The sequence below is a fragment of the Aethalodelphis obliquidens genome, unplaced genomic scaffold (assembly GCF_003676395.1).
Source record: "Aethalodelphis obliquidens isolate GAN/ISIS:26980383/991018 unplaced genomic scaffold, ASM367639v1 scaffold44, whole genome shotgun sequence".
Classification (NCBI taxonomy): domain Eukaryota; kingdom Metazoa; phylum Chordata; class Mammalia; order Artiodactyla; family Delphinidae; genus Aethalodelphis; species Aethalodelphis obliquidens.
In genome coordinates, this window is record NW_020837988.1 from 6,832,642 (window position 1) to 6,851,412 (window position 18,771).

At 51.6% G+C, this 18,771-nt stretch overlaps 2 protein-coding genes across 2 annotated transcripts; one reads left to right on the plus strand and one right to left on the minus strand.

The window, feature by feature from the left end:
• The first annotated feature begins 1,033 nt into the window (after positions 1–1,033).
• Positions 1,034–15,415, plus strand: ARMC7 (armadillo repeat containing 7). Its single transcript, XM_027080613.1, has 3 exons — positions 1,034–2,512; positions 2,607–2,750; positions 14,052–15,415. Exons 1-3 carry the CDS (start codon positions 2,422–2,424, stop codon positions 14,411–14,413), a joined length of 597 nt encoding a protein of 198 aa, XP_026936414.1. The 5' UTR covers positions 1,034–2,421; the 3' UTR covers positions 14,414–15,415.
• A 661-nt stretch (positions 15,416–16,076) lies between these two features.
• On the minus strand, positions 16,077–18,494 carry NT5C (5', 3'-nucleotidase, cytosolic). Its single transcript, XM_027080614.1, has 5 exons — positions 17,508–18,494; positions 17,061–17,161; positions 16,917–16,977; positions 16,582–16,696; positions 16,077–16,463 (listed from the first exon to the last, which is right to left on the minus strand). Exons 1-5 carry the CDS (start codon positions 17,703–17,705, stop codon positions 16,282–16,284), a joined length of 657 nt encoding a protein of 218 aa, XP_026936415.1. The 5' UTR covers positions 17,706–18,494; the 3' UTR covers positions 16,077–16,281.
• Between the last annotated feature and the right edge of the window lie 277 nt (positions 18,495–18,771).

Sequence of the window (18,771 nt, forward strand, 5' to 3'; positions counted from 1 at the left end):
TCCTGACCAGGAGCTCCCTTCCATCCTGTCCCCAAGCTCTGAGCTCCTGGTCCCAGGCCTTTACTGCTCTGTCCAGACAGAAGCAGAGAAGCCCCCTGGCCACCTCGTGCTGAGATATACTTCCCCAAGTCAAATCAGCTCCCCTCTGAATGTGAAGGGCCTGGTGAGGGGCCTGGGGCCACTGTCCTGCAAGAAGCAGCCAGGGTACCCAAGCACCCAGACTATGGTCATAACTCCTGCCCCAAGGGTGTGTGCACAGGGCAGGGGCTGATCACAGGGACCTGAGCCCACCACGGAGGTGGAGGCTGCTCTCAACGGGGCTGTGGTAGGCTGGAGTGTGGCAGCCACTCTGCCCTCATGCCAGGCCCAGGGCAAAAGGAGCATGGCCCTTGCCCTCAAGAAGCTCGCAGCCCAAGCCCCTTTCATCCCCACGTTTTCAAGCACAACTGGAGTCTGGGAGGGCCACCTTCCTCCCTGGTGCTCTGTCCCCTGTGCCTATGAGGTCTGGGTCGCAAGCCCCCTTCCTGAGAAGCCCCGAGAAGGAAGTGGGCGGAAGGGCTTCAGCATCAGAAAACCGCCCAAGCGGTACAGCTGGGCTCCTTCTAGGGCCCGACGGTGCTGCCTCTGGTGCTCTCTGCCACCTGGCTGATAAAATGCCTTCCAGCCAGAGGTGGCAGACTCAGCTCAGGATTGGGAAGCAGAGGGTACCAGGCTTGCCCGGCTTTTCATTTTGGCCGCTCCAGGCGGCATGCAGGATCTTAGTTCCCAGACCAGGGATAGAACCCATGACCCCTCCATTGGGAGCGCGGAGTCAACCACTGGACTGCCGGGGAAGTCGTCGCCTGGCTTTTGGGAAAAGCAGACGAGAAGGTAGTGTCAAAGTGTTACCGAACCCAGGTCCGGCTGCTCGCCGCTCGAAAGCCAATTCTTTTTTGGAGCACAGGCTCTGGACGCGCAGGCTCAGCGGCCATGGCTCACGGGCCCAGCCGCTCCGCGGCATGCGGGATCTTTCCGGACCGGGGCACGAACCCGTTTCCCCTGTATCGGCAGGCGGACTCTCAACCACTGCGCCACCAGGGAAGCCCACAAAGCCAATTCTTGAGAGACAAGTGTTGGTAGGAAAGGAAAGGTTGCTTCAGAGGCTGGCAACCGGGGAGAGGGTGGAGTCCTGTCCGAGAACTCCCGATTGCTGTTCAGGGGACAGGGGCTTTTAAAAGGGAGTTTCAGGGTTATATAGGCGGAGGGAGGGAGCAGAACAGCATAGTCAGTTCTGACAGTCAGCTTGAAACCAGTAATGTGGTCTGATCAGCGTCATCTTGGTCGTTTTAAGTACGGTTAATCTTTAGTTCCAGGGTTTGTTCCCATTTCTTTGAGGCCAGTTCTAGGAATTGTGTGAAGTGGAGCAGCTTATGTCATGGCTTCAATTTGGCCATCATGTAGTCATCCTCCTCCACCTGGTGGGGGCTTCAGTAGCTGCAAAACAGCTCACAGGATACAGCTCAGAATGTTATCTATAGAACTTAAGGACGAACTAAAGGTCCTTGACTATGCTTAAGGACTAAACTATTATTATCTGGTCTCCTTTGTTTTCCTCTATTTCTGCATTTTTTCACTTCTGATTAAACTTATTCTTTGGCTAAAGTTTTTCCACAGAGAAAAGGCAGGCTGAGGACATGGGGGGCAAGGACCATAGGGTCCTGCTCCGTTTCAAAAGGACCCGCGTGGGGGACACAGGGAGCCGACACTTGCGTTCCTGGGGGCCCTTGGTGTGTGTGGGGGAACTGCACCCCTCCGTCAAGTGCAGGGGCATCTGGAGGTGCTTCTGCCCCGACAGCCCCCCACACAGGCGCTCCGGCACCTCTGAGCTCCTAAGGGCCCTAGAGGAGCTCCTCAACGCATCCGCAACCTTCCATGACCGCTTCCATCACGATGCGGATCGCCACCTGCCTGAGACAAGAGGCTTGAAGCTCCCGGCCTAAGCACCAGCAGAAGAACTTGCTTGAAGCAAGCCCAGGGAGCTCAGTGACAGCCCCGCCCCTCACCCTCCTCGGCCCGCCCCTTCCGCCCCCTGGGGCGGGGCTAAGAGCGGCTTGCCCCGGAAGTCCGGAACTGAGCCGGAAATTAAGCGCCGCTGGGCGCTGCTCCTCCCTCCTTCGGCGCGCGACAGCGTCCTGGTTTTCCGCGCCCCAATTTGGATGTTCACTCCCAACTCTTACGAGGTACTGTGTCCCCACCCCATTTCCCCAGCCCAATTTCAGCTGCAAATTACTGCAGAACCTGAACCGAGGAAAGGAACCTATTTCCCGCTCCGGTCTGCCCCTCTCCGGACCCGGCGAGGCCCAGGTGAGGTTCTCGCCCGCTTTTCAGCCTCACCTTCCACACTCCCCTGCCCGTCCCCCGGGGTTCCTCCGCCGCCCGACCATGGCCCAGAAGCCGAAGGTAGACCCCCATGTCGGCCGGCTGGGATACCTGCAGGCGCTGGTCACGGAATTCCAGGCGACCGAGAGCCAAGGTGAGAGCGGCAGGGTGGGGAGCAGGGTACCAGGCAGGGGTCTGGCCGCGATCGCCGCCCCGGACCTGGCTCCAGTGCCGCTTTTCCACTGCAGACGCCAAGGAGCAAGTACTGGCCAACCTCGCCAACTTCGCCTATGACCCCAGTAACTACCAGTATCTGCGGCAGCTGCAGGTCCTGGACTTATTCCTCGATTCACTGTCGGAGGAGAATGAGACCCTGGTGGAGTTTGCTATTGGTAAGGATGGGGCCGCTCTCCTAGATACCTGATGGGCTGTAATGAGATAATGAGTTAGAAGTGGGTTGTTGGGAAAGGAATCTCTTAGGCAGTCGCTCAGCTGCGAAGGCAGACTTTCGCGATGTCTGTGCCGCCTCCGCGGTTCACACGTTGTCCAGGTCACGGCTCGCTTGAATCAGGTTTGGAACTCTTTCTTAGGAACCCCTCTGCCTGTCTAGCTTCCCTCCCGCTTAGAGGTGAGATCGAAAATGAGGGAATGGTTTGAAGCCCCGTTGGAGGGAAAAATGTTGAGTGCCCTTTTTAAACATCTTTGACTTAATGTTTTAACATCGGGACTTCCCTGGCGGTCCAGTGGTTAAGTCTCCGTGCTTCCACTGCAGGGGGCACGGGTTCAATCCCTGGATGGGGAACTAAGATCCCACATGCCGTGGGGCACAGCCAAAAAAAGTTTTACCATCAAGAGAAGTAGCGGTGACTTGGAATGGCTTGTGACTCCTGTAGTTGTTATGGTCTAAGACCTACTGAATTATTCACTGGACAGATATATTTATTGGACGTATATTGTGCGAGCAAGGTATTGTTCTAGATGTTGGAGAGATGGCGAACAAGTTGGGCAAAGGGTCTTTGCCCTCAAGGAATTTACATTCTAGTAGGGGGAGACAGATGGTTGACAAACAAGAAAGCTGAGGCTCTGAAGAAAATAAACAGGGTGATGAGAGAGAGCAAGGGGAGGGAGGGGCTACTTCTTGTTTGGCCATCATGGGAAGGCACAACGTGGGCAAAGACTCTAGCAGAGCTTCCCTGGTGGCGCAGTGGTTGAGAGTCCGGGGACACGGGTTCGTGCCCCGGTCCGGGAAGATCCCACGTGCCGCGGAGCGGCTGGGCCCGTGAGCCATGGCCGCTGAGCCTGTGCTCCGCAATGGGAGAGGCCACAACAGTGAGAGGCCCGCGTACCGCAAAAAAAAAAAAAAAAAAAAAAAAAGACTCTAGAGCAGGAGGAGCCAGAAGGAACGCTGATGTGGCACCATTGTGTTGACTGAAGCAGAGAGTGGTACTAAGTGAGGTTATAGAGAGCTCACGGCACCAGAGTTTACAGGGATTCAGGTCTCGGCATTGGGAAAGAGTTTGGAGTTTATTCTGAAGGCAAACCAACATTGTTTTTTCAGCATGCATCTTTAAAAAAGAACATTTCTCTACATAGTGAATCTTATCTACATAGAGAATGAACTTAATAATTCCATTATCACCAAATACCCAGTTAGGCCAACTTCTCTAATAGGTCCCAAAAGGACATTTTGTTGTTGTTGTTTTGTATAAACCAGGATCCAGTCCAGGATTCATGCACTTAATCTGGTTCTTACGTTCCTTAGATCTCAATCTCTCTCTTTTTAAATAAACTTTGTATTTTAGAACAGTTTTAGAAAAATTGCAAAGATAGTACAGAGTTCCCATATATGCCACACCTAGTTTCCTCATTGTTGTCGTCTTACATTAGTATGGTACGTTTGTTACAATTAATAAACCAATATCGATGCATTATTATTAACTCAGGTCCATACTCTATTCAGATTTGTTTAGTTTTTCCCTAATAATCCTTTTACTCCTCCAGGATTCCATCCAAGATACTGTGTTACATTTAGTTGTCATGTCTCCTTAGGCTCCTCTGGATTGTGCCAGTTTCTTAGACTTTCCCTTTTTTCTGGATGACCTTGGCAGTTTTGAGGAGTACTGGTCAGGTATTTTGTAGGTTTTCCGTCAGTTGGGGTTTGTCTGATATTTTTCTCATGATTAGAGTGGGCTATGGGTTTTGGGGAGGATGACCACAGAGGTAAACGGTAAAAGGCCATTTTCATTTACATCATATCAAGGGCATATGCTATCAACATGACTTATCACTGTTGATATTAACCTTGATCACCTGGATGAAGTAGTGTTTGTCAGGTTTCTCCACTATAAAGTCACTCTTTTTATTTATTTATTTATTTATTGGCCATACCTTGTGGCATGTGGGATCTTAGTGCCCTGACCAGGGATTGAACCCATGCCCCCTGCATTGGAAGCATGGAGTCTTAACCACTGGACCGCCAGGGAAGTCCCTGAAGTTACTCTTTATCCTCCCCCTTCCCCCCTTTCCATATGGTGCTGTTTGGAAGGAAATCACAGCATCAATTATCTTATATCTTTTTTTAATATAAATTTATTTATTTTTGACTTCTTTTGGGTCTTCATTGCTGCACGCGGGCTTTCTCTAGTTGCGGTGACGGGGGCTACTCTTCGTTGTGGTGCGCGGGCTTCTCACTGCAGTGACTTCTCTTGTTGCGGAGCATGGCCTCTAGGCACGTGGGCTTCAGTAGTTGTGGCACGTGGGCTCAGTAGTTGTGGCTCGTGGGCTCTAGAGCTCAGGCTCAGTAGCTGTGGCCCACGGGCTTAGTTGCTCTGCGGCATGTGGGATCTTCCAGGGCCAGGGCTCGAACCTGTGTCCCTTGCAGTGGCAGGCGGATTCTCAACCACTGCCCCACCAGGGAAGCCCATCTTATATCTCTTTTAATCATTAATAGACTCTTTTTTCCTAACACTAATTGTTGAAGGATCCAGACCAGCTCTGCAGAACGTCTCACCTTCTGAATTGTCTAGTTGCCTCTTTATGGTGTCATTTCATTTGTTCCTGTAACTGCTTTATTTCCTGTAACTTAGAAATTAGATTGAAAACTTTTCTAGAATCAAGTAACACACTTTTTTTTTTTTCCTGAATACATCCTGGGCAAATGTGATTTAAATTTTTGAAAGGCCATCCAGGTCTGCCTCTAATTTGTGGTATCTGGGACTCCTCTTACTACGACAGGCCTCACACATGTGTGGACATCCCAGCTTCACTCACAGCCCCACAAACACTTGCCTGGTGGCCACTCATTGGACTTCGGCGTGTGCACACAAACAGCGGGGTTCACCGCCGGGAGTCAGGATGCAGGAAAGAGGCCCATGCAGCTGGGGGAGCAGGTTTAGGAACTGGAGCTCTGGGTATGGGGGAAGAGGGATGGGCTTTGGGCAGGCTCCCTGGACTCTTCAACCTATGGAGAGGGCCAGAGTGAGGCCCTCGAAACCTGGGCTGGGGGCAGGAGCCCCGGTTGCCCAGGTCTAAGGGTGGGAATAGCTCATGTCTCTGCCCCTCTGGAAGATTATTATGCTGAATAAATATCGTGAAAAATTGGTCACTTTAAGATTTTCTCCAGTGTTAGTACTCCATCTCCTCCCTTTTTGGAACTCTGCTCCCCAGCTTCTGCCGCCTGAGTGGTGACAGTGACCCCTGCAGAAGCCCGTGGCTAGGCCTCCACCTGAGAGTGATACAGCTCCTTCAACTCAAGCTCTTGACTCTGGAGAAACCTTTGCTGAAAAGAGCAGTCACCCGGGCAAGTTTTACAGGATCAGGAAGCAACTTTCCCGAGGCAGGAACACTCTTGAGTTCCTGGCCCACTGAGCTGGGAGCTTTGCCAGAGATCAGGGCTGGGCCTGGGTTCTTGCCCTCCTGGGCAGCTTCCCAGAGTGGGTGACCAAGCCCTGGACCTGGAGTCCACGGTCCCCACTTCTCCACTTTGTAGCCAGTCTTTGTGGATGAGTCCTGTCCCTTCACTGAGCCTCATTTCCTCACCTGAGCCTCGTCTGCCTCGCAGGACTGTTGCGGGGAGCGGAGCGTGTGCGCGTGTCTGTCTCCGTGAAGGTATCGATACTTTGTCTAGAATTGTTGGTATCATCACCAGTTTTACTTTCCACAGCCACTGTTTCCTTCTCTTTTTCTTCTCCTTCCCAACGTCCCCAATCCCCAGAGCAGCAGCTTTCTTAGCATTGAATCCCTCCGTGGGATCCTCTGGAGATTAAAATCCTCTCGTATTTATTGCGCATAACTTAAAAGGAGAGTCCCAGTGGTGCTTAGAAGCCGATTTTGTTACTCTTGCTGTTTCCTCTTCTGTTAACGTCTGTGCTGCTAAATGGGAAACACTGTCGGTGCTTATTCTGTGCTGGGCTTTGTAGCTTTGAATCTTTTGTCTCTGATGGCAGATCTGAGATGGTGAATCTCCATGAGATCAGAGTGCCTTGCTTACCTTTGTTACGTCTTGAATGCCCAGGTTTTTTGGCCTGGGACGAGGATGGGGCCGGGGAATGTGCGCAGTCCCGGACATGACTTCGTGCTGCAGCCCTGAGTGCGTTTGGTTCTGGAATAACTGCCGGGTTAGATGGCCCATGGCCATGGTTTGGCAGAACCAAAACCAATGTTGGTTTGTTGGCAAGGAATATAGAGAGTTTGGTAAGAGTGGGGCTTTGGGGTCAGGCAGGCCTGGGTTCAAGTCCTCACTCCCCGACTTAACTCTGGGCATGTGATTTCCCTTCTCCCATCATCGGTCAGGTGGGGGAGGATCGGTACATGCCTCACAGAGTTGTTGAGAGAAGTAAATGAGATAAAGTGCCTGCAGCTGCAAGGTCCCCTAGGTAGCCAGACCCCTTTGAGGATAAACAGTTCCCGAGTCTCCCAGAGAGGTGAGGTAGGATGGGATAGTGTCTAATCACCCAGCTGTTCCAGGGATTCGGCCCTTCTGGAAAAGCATCGTTGAATGATAGGAAAAGGTATGAAAGTTGATCTTTATCCTCACAGTGGGTGTCCGGGCAGTAGTAGGAGGAAGTACCACGGGGAGACAGGCACTGGTCAGGCCTGAGCCACCCTCATTTGGGATGGGGGATAGGAAGCGGGTGAATTATCAGGAACCAGATAAAAAGCCAGCATCTCAGTAAATACTTGACTGAGCGAGAGAATTCAGAGCTCATGCCCCAAATAAAAACTCTGGCAGGCTTTGGCATTAATTTGGGAGTGTTGGACTGAAGCACCATTGGTTGATTCTCTGGTGTCTTATATGCTGTGTGTGCACACCTGCACCATTCTAGATGGTGTATGGAGATGTAAAGGAACCAGGAGATAATTCTCTGCTTCCATGAAAACTGGCTGAATCCTAGTATGTCACGGAATACTCGGCAGTTTTGTTACTACAACAGTAATGCAAGTAGGTGGCCTCCCACGATTCAGGTTAAATCGCTTTCCTCTGTTCTATTTCATGCAATACCTGTAGCTGCCACCAGATGGTGGTGGTGTACTGAAAAAGGCTGGTAGATGAATCCTGAGCCGCCTCTCTTTGGAAAAATAGGATTTAGTAAAATTGAAGATAGGCATGCCGCGTGACCCAGCAGTTACAATCATAGGGTTAGGTACATGCACGTCCAGACACATGCAAAAATGTCACCAGCAGTATTGTCTGTAACAGTCCTAAACTGGAAACAGTCAACAGTGGAATGAATTATCAATATTGTCGATATTCATACTGCTTAGCAAGGTAAATGAACAATCTACAGCTCCTTGCAATTATCTTAAAAACATAACGTTAAGCAAATGATGCTAGACACATAATAATATGTACAGTGTGATTCCATTTCTATAAAGTCCAAAAAGAGGCAGAACTGAATTATAGTATTTAGGGGTGTGTGTGTAGTAAAATTTTTTTTATTAAAAATTTAAAAGGTCCTGCTATTAATTTAAAATTATTTTATTGCATTGTTACATGTCAGGAAGAGGGTCATCTCTGAGAAGGGGAGAGAATTGAATCAGGAAAGAACATGCAGAGGCTTCTGGACTGATGACAGTGTTTCAGTCTTTGACCTCAGTGCTGGTTACATGAGCACTTGCTTTCTCATTGTTAAACTCTACCTGTATGTGCCAGCCCTTTCTCTGTGTGTGGGTTGAAGATATGCCCTGTGCCAGCCTCCGAGGCTATAAACAGGTGCGTGCTTGGTCCATATCTACTGTGTGCCAGGGAGGGGTCTTACATTATTTAATTCTCTCTTCCTGTTTTACTGATAAAGAAACCTAGGCTTAGAGAGATGGAGTTGCTTGCTCTGCTCACCTGAGTCCCCTGGGGCATTCCTGGGATTCTAGCTAGATCTGCCCACCACAGAGCCCTCGCTCCATCCTCCGTACTCTCGGGTTCCCGTGTACCTCCTTCTCTCACTGATCATTTAGTGTCCTGGGGTCACACATCTTTCTGCTTGAAAAGAAATTCCTCAGCTATCCATTTGTTACAGGAAAGAGGTGAATTCAAGGTCCTCACCCCACTGCTCCCTTCCACACCAGCTGGGAAGGCTGGCTCCAGGCCCCTGTGCCCTCCCTCCCCAACTGGCAGAGACCAATCCCCCTTCCTCTCAGTTCTAGGCAGGAGCAGGGTGTGCGTGTGTGTTTTATTAATTTATGTGAATACATAATTGACTCACATGGTACAGAATTCAAAAGGGTAGGTAATAAACAGTAACTCGGTCTGTAGCCTTTTCTGGAGGCAACCATTGTTACTAGTTTCTTGTGTATTCTCCCAGAGATATTTTAGGGATTGATAAACAAATACGTATATATTTGTTTGCATACTATGTATACCTTTTTGCATATCCTAGACATGTTGAAGTATACTGTATCTATATATATATTTTTTTTTAACTTAGCACCATGTCTTGGCACGCCTGCAGTGTCAGCCCATAAAGAGCTGCCTGATTCTTTGTAACTGCTGCATGATGTCCACTGCATGAAGGGACTAACATTTAGCCGGCCCCTGAGGATGGCCATTTAGGGTTGTTTCCATTTTGCTGTCATGAGCAGTGTGACAGTGGGTACCCTTATTTGTATGTCATTTCTCACTTGTGGGAGTGTACCTGTAGGATAAAATTTTAGAACTGAAATACAGGTCAGAAGTGCGAAAAACCATGATTTTTTAAAATTTAATTTGGTTTTTTTAACTTATACAAAACATATCTGTTTAAGTCAAAACTGTATTACGAGTATGGTCTCACTACCATTCGTGTCCCTTCCACCCTGTTCCCCCCTCATATGAAACCAGCAAATGTGGGCGTATACATACATGTATATTCGTCTCTCACCTTCTTACGTATAATAGTAGCTTTCTCTATATGCTGTTCTGTCCCTTGAATGTCTGTCCTGAAATTTCAGAGAGAACCATCTTCAAGATACTGAAGTAAAACCCAAGAACAGATAGCCCCCAGTGAGGATTTTGACCTGAGATTGACCACGCCCAGCCCAGTACCCTGGGGCGGGCGGGTCGTCGGGCGGGTCCTCAGCTGTAACGGTCTTGAGCCACTGTCTCCAAGGACTTGCCCAGCCCTCTCAGGCACCAGGTGCTGGCTAAGCACTTGGCAGCATGACCTCATTTAATCCCCAGGACAATACTTAGACCCTCCTGTCCCTTCCAGCACCATTGCCCTCCTTGCTTTGTGACCTGAGATCCCCTACCTGCCCTCTCTGAGCCGCCAGCTTTCTCATCCCAGACTGCACTAGGGTTTTCTCTTTTGTCTCTCCCGGGGGTTCCTGTGGCTCCCCACACCTAGAAGGGCCCTGCCTTTGCCTCTTTTTCTCTTTATCTTGCCAGGTTTGTCCAAAATATGTTCATCCGCCAGTCAGAACTTGTTCTCCTTTTTGTCTGGTAACCAGTTTTTAGATTGCAGCAGGATCGGCATACAGTGAAATGCACGTAGCTTAAGTGCCAGTCTGATGAATTTTTAAATTCATTAAGCTGTATGTACATCAATATAACCAGCACTTAAGTCAAGATACAGAATGTTTTCATCTCCCCAGAAAGGTCCCTCGTACCCTCTGCCAGTTAGTGTCTTCCACCCTGAGGTAACCATTATTCTAACCTCTATCCCCATGGATCAGTTTCGCCTGTTCTTGACCTTCATGTAAGAGGAATCCTACAGGATATAGTATCTGGTTTCTTTCACTCAGCATAATGTTTCTGAGATTCATCCAAATTGTTACAGTATCAGTAGTTCACGTCTTTATATGAATAGGCCGCAATTTGTTCATCCATTCACCCGCTGATGGAGATTTGAGCTGTTTCTGGTTTGGAACCTTTATGAATAAAGCTGTTATGATAATTTTTGTACAAGTTTTCTTGTATACATAGGTACTCATTTCTCTCAGGTAGGTTCCTTGTATACATATGTGCTCATTTTTCTCAGACAGATTTGGGTAGGAGTGGAATTGCTGAGTCGTAGGGTAGATGGATGTTTAACTGTGTTAGAAGCTGCCAACTAGATTTCCACCGTCATCACGATGTGTTACACTCCTCACCGCCAGCATATCAGAGTTCCGGTGCTGCTCCCTCCCTGCCAACACTTAGTATCATCAGTCTTTTTTTGTTTTAGCCATTATGATAGGTGTGTAGTGGCCTCTTATTGTGTTTTTTTTTTTTTTTTTTTTTGCGGTACGCGGGCCTCTCACTGTTGTGGCCTCTCCCATTGTGGAGCACAGGCTCCGGATGTGCAGCCCCAGCAGCCATGGCTCACGGGCCCAGCTGCTCCGCGGCACGTGGGATCCTCCCAGACCGGGGCATGAACCCACGTCCCCTGCATCGGCAGGCGGACTCCCAACCACTGCGCCACCAGGGAAGCCCTCTTATTGTGGTTTTAATTCTCATTTCTCTGATAAGGAATGTTGAGCACATTTTCATATATTGACCCTTTTGTGCAGAGTTTATCGAAGTCTTTTGCTCACTGTTTTTATTGTGTTGTTCATCTTTTATTGATAGGAATGCTTTATATATTCTGGATATGAGTCCTCTGTCAGAATCTATGAATATTTTCTTCTTTTGCTTTTTTACTTTTTCTTTTTTTCTTCTTTGGTATGAAGAAAAGAAGTGAAGATGGTGAGGGGAGGGCCTCTTGGGGAGAGGGACTGATTAGGGTGGTCATGGAAGGCTCTTAGAAGAGGTGACGTCTTTTATTTATTTATTTTTGGCTGCATTGGGTCTTCGTTGCTGCGCGTGGGCTTTCTCTAGTTGTGGCGAGCGGGGGCTACTCTTCGTTGCAGTGCGCGGGCTTCTCATCGCAGTGGCTTCTCTTGTTGCGGAGCACGGGCTCTAGGCGCGCAGGCTCAGCAGTTGTGCCACAGCATTTCTACTTGCCCCTGCTCCTGGCTGAGCCTGGCATCTGCCCGTGGTAGGATTAGTTGTCCTTGTGGTTTCTGAAGGGACACCCTTTCCCACGGGAGTAGCAAAGGGCTCCCTATCTTCTGGGACTTTGGTCAAGTTACTCAACAGCCTCAGGTTCTTTCCCTTAAATGGGGGTGGTGGTAACTCTTCGTGGGGTTCAGTCATGTTCCCAGCATGTGTCCAGCGAGAATCCTCAGTTGCAGGCTCCGGAAATACAGAGGTAAATTACTACCCTGTGGTGCCCAGTGATGGGGGGACAGACAGCAAGTAAAGAAGGTAGTCGGCAGGATGACCCCAGGCTGTGCTAAGGGCTCCACTGGGGTGAATGGGTGCTGAGGTGGACACTGGGAGGGACCTCTCCATCAGTGCCTCAGTCCGTCTCCTGCTGCCCATCTTCCTCGGTTCAGGAGCACCACTCGGCCTCTTCCGTCCCTCAGCACTGCAGATGTCCAAGGTGCACAGGGTCCCAGGGAGCCAGTCCATCCAGCCTCCCGACCCTCTGCAGTGCAGCCCTTTTCCCTGCTCACTGCTTTAAAATCCTTCCAGCAAACATTTGCGGAGCGCCCCCTGTGCCAGAAACCCAGGAAGTCTTGGGAATAAGACAGCCTAGGTCTTTTTTTTAAAATTAATTAATTAATTAGGCTTGCGGCACGGGGGCTCTTCGTTTTCGCGTGCGGGCTCTTAGTTGCAGCATGTGGGATCTAGTTCCCTGACCAGGCATCAAACTCAGGCCCCCTGCACTGGGAACGTGGAGTCTTAACCACTGGACCACCAGGGAAATCCCAAGACAGCCTAGGTGTTGACCTCGTGGCACAGTAGCTTCTAGCGGGGCTCAGCAGTCAGTGAGCAAGAAAATTCCACGAAGGTTTCTCAGAGTTCTAAGCATATGAAGACGGTGAGACAGGTGATGAGGGACGTGCCTGGGTGTGGCAGGCAGCGGCTAATGGGGTACTCCAGGGAAACCACACTGGCCACGGAGCAGTGACATGCTGGTTACTAGCAAGAGGGTGGCACCATGCAAAGATCCCAGAAGGATCTTTGCAGTGGGAAGTCCTTGGAGGCTGAATGGGTAAAATGTTTCCCTACCCAGGTACTGCTAGGGAAGGGGTGGCTGTACCTACCTGGAGTAGGCGGAGATCTTTGCCAGGCCTGCGCCACTTCCCTGCACCTGTCCCCTCTTGCTGGGAAAGAGGTCCTAGTTGGGTTTTGCCGGGCGTGTGGGGAGGTCCCCCCTTTGCTTGTTTCTAGAGATGCCGGGGAAGTGGGTGGGCTGTAACTCACTCCTGATTGGACACTCAGTACTGGTCGGCCATGTTATGCAAATGAGCTAGAAGTTCGTTCTCTACTTGGAGTAGGAACCTAAGGGTGAGGGTGCCCTGATGGCCGGAAGCGCACTCAGGACCCACGAAAATCAGCTTCCCACATCTAGTGATTTAGGCCTGACGGGAGAGAATGAGGGGTCTGGGCATCTTACCTGAGCAGTGGTTCTTAGATCCAGAACCACGGGTCTCTCACTCTGTCCTTTTCTTTTGTCCCCCAGGTTCCTAGCAATAGTGATGTGGGAATGATGCTGAAATGCTTTTAACTCTCAATTATGCTGTTTCCATAAAATGGTGGACTGAACAGCTATTAAATGATGCCATGATTGTAGATTTATTGGCGTGGAGAAATGTTCACAGGACATGGTTAAATGAAAACAGCTGGCTTACAAAACGAGTATCACGTTGTTATTAAATATTTATATGTAGTCACATATTTAAAAATTGTGGGATGAAAAACATGTTAAATGGGTGGTAGGATTAAGATGGTTTATATTTTGACTTCTAATATTTTTGACAGCTTTATTGAGGTATAATTGGCACATAATAAGCTTTACATACTTAAAGAGTATAACTTGATAAGTATTGACATGTGTACACCTGTGAAACCATCACCTTACCTATATTTCTTAATTCTTCTAAAGTGATGATACACTGTGGGTTTTATGTTTTCTACTTAAAAAAAAAAAAAAAAAGGAAAGCCTATCAGTCATTGAGCTGGCTGAACCAGGAGGGAAAGGGATCAGTGCCCACTTCCAGAAGGTTGGGCAGTGGACGGCAGGCGGGCCTTTCTGGAATCTGGAAAGGGAGGGCTGGAGATCAGAATAGACTTGGGATCCCTTGTCCCTGGGCCACCTTCTCAGGCCTGGGCCTTCCCTGGGACTCAGTGGGCGGAGGAAAGATGGAAGGAGGCCCAGGGCTAAGGCATCCAGACTCACCTTGCTCTTCCCCAGGAGGCCTCTGCAACCTGTGCTCAGACAGGGCCAACAAGGAGCACATCCTGCAGACTGGGGGTGTCCCACTCATCATTGACTGCCTGTCCAGTCCCAACGAGGAGACCGTGCTGTCCGCCGTGACCACGATCATGTACCTGAGCTCGCCGGGCTCCAGCTCGCACCCCGAGCTGACCGCCACGCCCGTGGTCCAGTGCATGGTGCGCTTCTCCCTCTCGGCCAACGCGAGGCTCCGGAACCTGGCCCAGATCTTCCTGGAAGACTTCTGCTCCCCCAGCCAGGTGGCCGAAGCCCGCAGCCGGCGGGCTCACTCTGCCCTGGGGATCCCACTACCAAGGGCTGAGGCCCCACAGCAGCCCTGATCCAAGGCACCCTCAGGCCGCGGCACCGGCACTGCCAGAGACAAGACCAGAATCCCGGTGGGGACTCAGGAAGTGGGAGCAGCAAAGCTCCCACTGTGCACGTTCTCCCCAAGTGGTGCTTTGTCAACCCCTTTAAAGGCGAGTTTTCTCAGTGGGACAGGTGTTTACACTGTGATGAAAGGCACCAGGAGATGAGTGAGGAAGCCAGACTTTGAGACACGTGGAGAAGGAAATTGAAGGGTGCCGTTTTGACAGGCTGACGCTCTCAACCAGCTAGAGGCGAAGGTCCTGCCTCCTGGCCCACCCCGCCACCGAGCTGTCACCCTCGTGTGAGAAGCAGCAGGTCCCTAGACCCAGAGGCTCTGCAGATGGGGTTTCTCCTGAGGAACAGCTGGGCCTGGGGCTTAGGAGAGTTGCCTGAGCTTGAGGAAACAGGCATCATACCTTAACAGAAGTGTCAGGAGTAATTCTGAGAAATAGAAATGAGAAGCCTTGTTGTTAAAAGTATTTCGGGGCCCTGGGAAGCTGGGGAAGTGTTGTGTCCACTGCTGTGGAGGCCGGATACCTGTCCTGCAAGCTCTCCAGGCTGGGTGTTGGGCATGGTGAATGCTGGCCTGGAGAACTCTGTGGCCCAGGATTAACTGTTTATCTACACAGGCCTATCAGCCGGGGACCATGTTAGGGCTTCAAAGACGAAGACGTGGTTCCTGATCTTGAGTGTCACAGCCCAGTGACTGTTAACATGGCCATCAGGCATTAAGACGGAGGCCATGAGGGTGACACATTAGAATACAGGCACAAACTCCACGAGCTGTTGTCTTTTCCCTTCACCACCCCATGGTACTTGCCTGGAAGCCCTGGCCTGCCTTCTCTGCCATCAGGGTTAGTGAGGTGGTGGTGGTGGGGTCCCTGTCCCTGGAAATCTGTCTCAGGCTGGCTTCAGGGATGCAAGTAAGAGAGGTGCTCGAGGGAGATGGGACCAGATACTGACAGCAAGCGAATGGCTCAGCGTCTAGTGTCAGCTGCTCAGCACGGGGGAAGGGGTGTGGGCCCCCTTAGAAAGGTGGGGTTCAGGAGCAGTGGAAGGTCCTGGCCTCCCTTAAGGATGACCTCTTTTTTTTTTCTTTTTTAAAATTTTATTTATTTTTGGCTGCGTTGGGTCTTTGTTGCTGCGCACGGGCTTTCTCTGGTTGCAGCAAGCGGGGCTACTCTTCATTGGGGTGCACAGGCTTCTCATTGCAGTGGCTTCTCTTGTTGCAGAGCACGGGCTGTAGGGCGCGCAGGCTTCAGTAGTTGTGGCACGTGGGCTCAGTAGTTGTGGCTCGCGGGCTCTAGAGCACAGGCCCAGTAGTTGTGGCACAGTTGCTCCGTGGCATGTGTGATCTTCCTGGACCAGGGATCGAACCCGTGTCCCCTGCACTGGCAGGCAGATTCTTAACCACTGCGCCACCAGGAAAGCCCAAGGATGACCTCTTACATGGCCAAGGAAAGGCAGATTCGAGAGGAATGGTTTCCAGGTGGACGTGGAGGTGGGCAGACTATGGAACTAATGGACTAAGGAGACGAGAGGGAGGGAGGCAAAGGCCTCCTCATTGGCCTCTGTCCCAGCTGCCCCTGTGGGGCTCCTGTCCCTTCGCTTCCCCCAAATAAAAGGCCATAAGAGAGCAGTGAGCCAAAGTGTTTTATTAAAAAGGTTCCTGATTTTCCCACCATGTTTCCAGGCCAGCTCTGCCAGGAGGGTTCAGGTGGCTGGCACAGTGCTGAGGGGTCATTGCCATGATGCTGCCCTGTCGCTCAGTTCTGCCTGGGCTCCCTGCTGGTCTGCCTTCCCTTCCTTCAGCTACTGTCCACGGCCATGGCCCCTCGCCTTATTCCTGGGGCGGCCCCAGGCCGGTTTGGTCCCGCTGCAGGGCTCCCCGCTTGCTATCTATAATCTCCTTCCAGTTGTCACTCCAGGAGAGCAGCCGTCTCCGTGGGGGGGGCAGGGGCAGGTGCTGGTTGTGGCAGCAGGTGAACAAGATGTGCTCCCAGCTTGGGGTCTCCTCTTGGCCTGGGACAGGACACGGGAGGAAGGCAGGGATACACTCTGTAATCTGGTTATTTTTACTCCCTCTCCCTAATCCCAGCAGGCTAGATGCCTGGAGGTTGCTAGGGAAAAGGGCTCCTACCTTGAATGGTGTCCTTGTCATCAATGAGCAGGTCCCCCAAGACCACCGTCTTGTCCCTCGTCAAGATAATGCGCTCCACAAACTGGGGCCCCAGGTGCTTCTCCACCCAGCGGTACTGTGAGGTGGGCATAGGTGGCTCAGTAGGGCCTGATGGGCCCTTGAATTCAGGGCCAGTGAGCAAGTAGGTGTGAGGGAGGGTCTACAGCAGCTCATGAGAGAGAGGGCTCCCCTCTACCCCCCACCCCACCCCCGACTGTCTGTGTTCCTGCCGCTTTCTTTAGAAGACCAGGGCTTAGGAGCCTAAGTCTGCGGGTGAAGTGCTGGGGCAGCCGCACCTTCTCGTGCACACAGTGGTCGTACTTCATCAGAGGGCTGGTGCAGATGAAGACCTCGGTGCTGCGGGGTGGGGGGGGGGGGGCGGTTAGACAGGGTGATGCCAGCGCCTGCTCCCCACCCCCTCCCTCCCCGCCCTTCCTCACTCCTGCATGTCATTCATCTCCCGCATTGCTTCCAAGGCTCCAGGGATGGGCTCCAAGTCTAGGAAAAAGCCTGGGGCTTCATACACACTGGCCACTTTGTCCTGAAAGATACAGTGTTCCTGTCCTGGCTCTGATCCCAGCAGACCTCTCCAGCCCCAGCGAGGACTCTCAAAGTGAAGTTCCTGGGGCGCTTCGGTCCCCAAATCAGAGTCTCAGGTAGAGGACTTTGTTCAGGGGTAAGTACTCCCCCAGACTGTCTAGTCCTGAGGTGAACTGTGGATTCTGAAGTGAGAGCTTTGTTAATTTTAAACAGGAAGGTGTCACTGGACATGGAGCAGAGACAGTCCTGACCCAAGGGGAGGTCTCCCCGCTCCCAGGTGTCCTGTGGGGTCGGGGCTCCCCGCTCCAGGGCGGCCCCGCGCCGCCGGGCCCCCCCCACCTCCCTACCGCCAGGTCCGGGCGCAGGGCTCGGTACTGCTCGCAGGCGAGGAAGCCGCGGCGCTCCTGCAGCGGCACGTACGGCTCCCGGGGGAAGCTTCGGCGGAAGCCCCGCAGGAGGCCGGCCTCGAAATCCGCCAGAACGCCGTCCATGTCCACCAGCACCCGCACTGGCCGCCCGCGCCGCGCAGCCATCTGCAACGCCATCGCAGCTAGGCAGGCGGCCCGGCGGAAATGTGGCCCCGGGAGCCGCCGCGCGGAGCTGGGCAAGGGGACTGCAGCTTCCGGAGCCGTGGGGTGGGCGGGCCCGACCGCGGCTGATTTGCATGGGCAGCCCCGTTTCGGGGGGGTGGGGGGCGGCGTGGCGATGGCTTGGGCTGCTTTCTGGTCTGAGGACGCACCTACGTGCACATCAGCAGCCTTCCACGCTGTAGCAGACGTCCTCGCTCACCCCGAATGTTACTCGGGGCAGAACTTCCAGGGGCCCGACAGGAGGGACTATCCTAAATACTGGGAAGCGTCGTCTAACAAGGAGTCAAGCCTCGTTAAACCTGAGACGCCATACCTGCGCACCCTGCTGTGGGGACCGGAGCAGAGCTTCCGCCCCGTCACGGCAGCACCAACCCACGGCCCGAATCACGGGGACTCCCAGTAACAGTTAGAAGTGAATGAATCTGCTGAAGACAACTGGTTCGTGTGAGCAGAGCTCCTCAGAGACGAATTCATAAACCAGAGTTGGCGTGAAACATGGGAGCATTTGCTTTAAACATCCAGTTCCACCTGGAAGAGGCGATTTTTCCACCAGGCTCAGGTAATCGGGACAGTCCTTTCTGTGGACCTGACAGGTCTCTAGGATCGGCAGCTCCATCCCCTCTAGAATTGCTGAGCATTGCTAAGTTTTGTTGACTCTCCTTTTCGTAGATTTCACACAATTTCCTGACTACATGTAAATATATTTACCTACAGACTAGATTCGGATTTGAGTAAGTGACCCATCTTCCTGTAGTTCCCCACCTCAGCACCCCAATATGTCTAAACCCAATGGAACAGAAGCATAAGGAAGGGGAGCCTGGCGATCTAATTTTAAAATGCTAAAGACGTAGAATAGACATCAGCAGTAAACACCAAGCCACTTGAGACACATAACTGTGTAAAAAGTCCACACTGTCAACAAAATGCTGATTCTTCTGCCATCGTCATCATTTTAAGATCATTCAACTTCATCTTCTAAACCCTAAGCTTTCTAACTGGAAAATTCAACACCCTTAGCAAA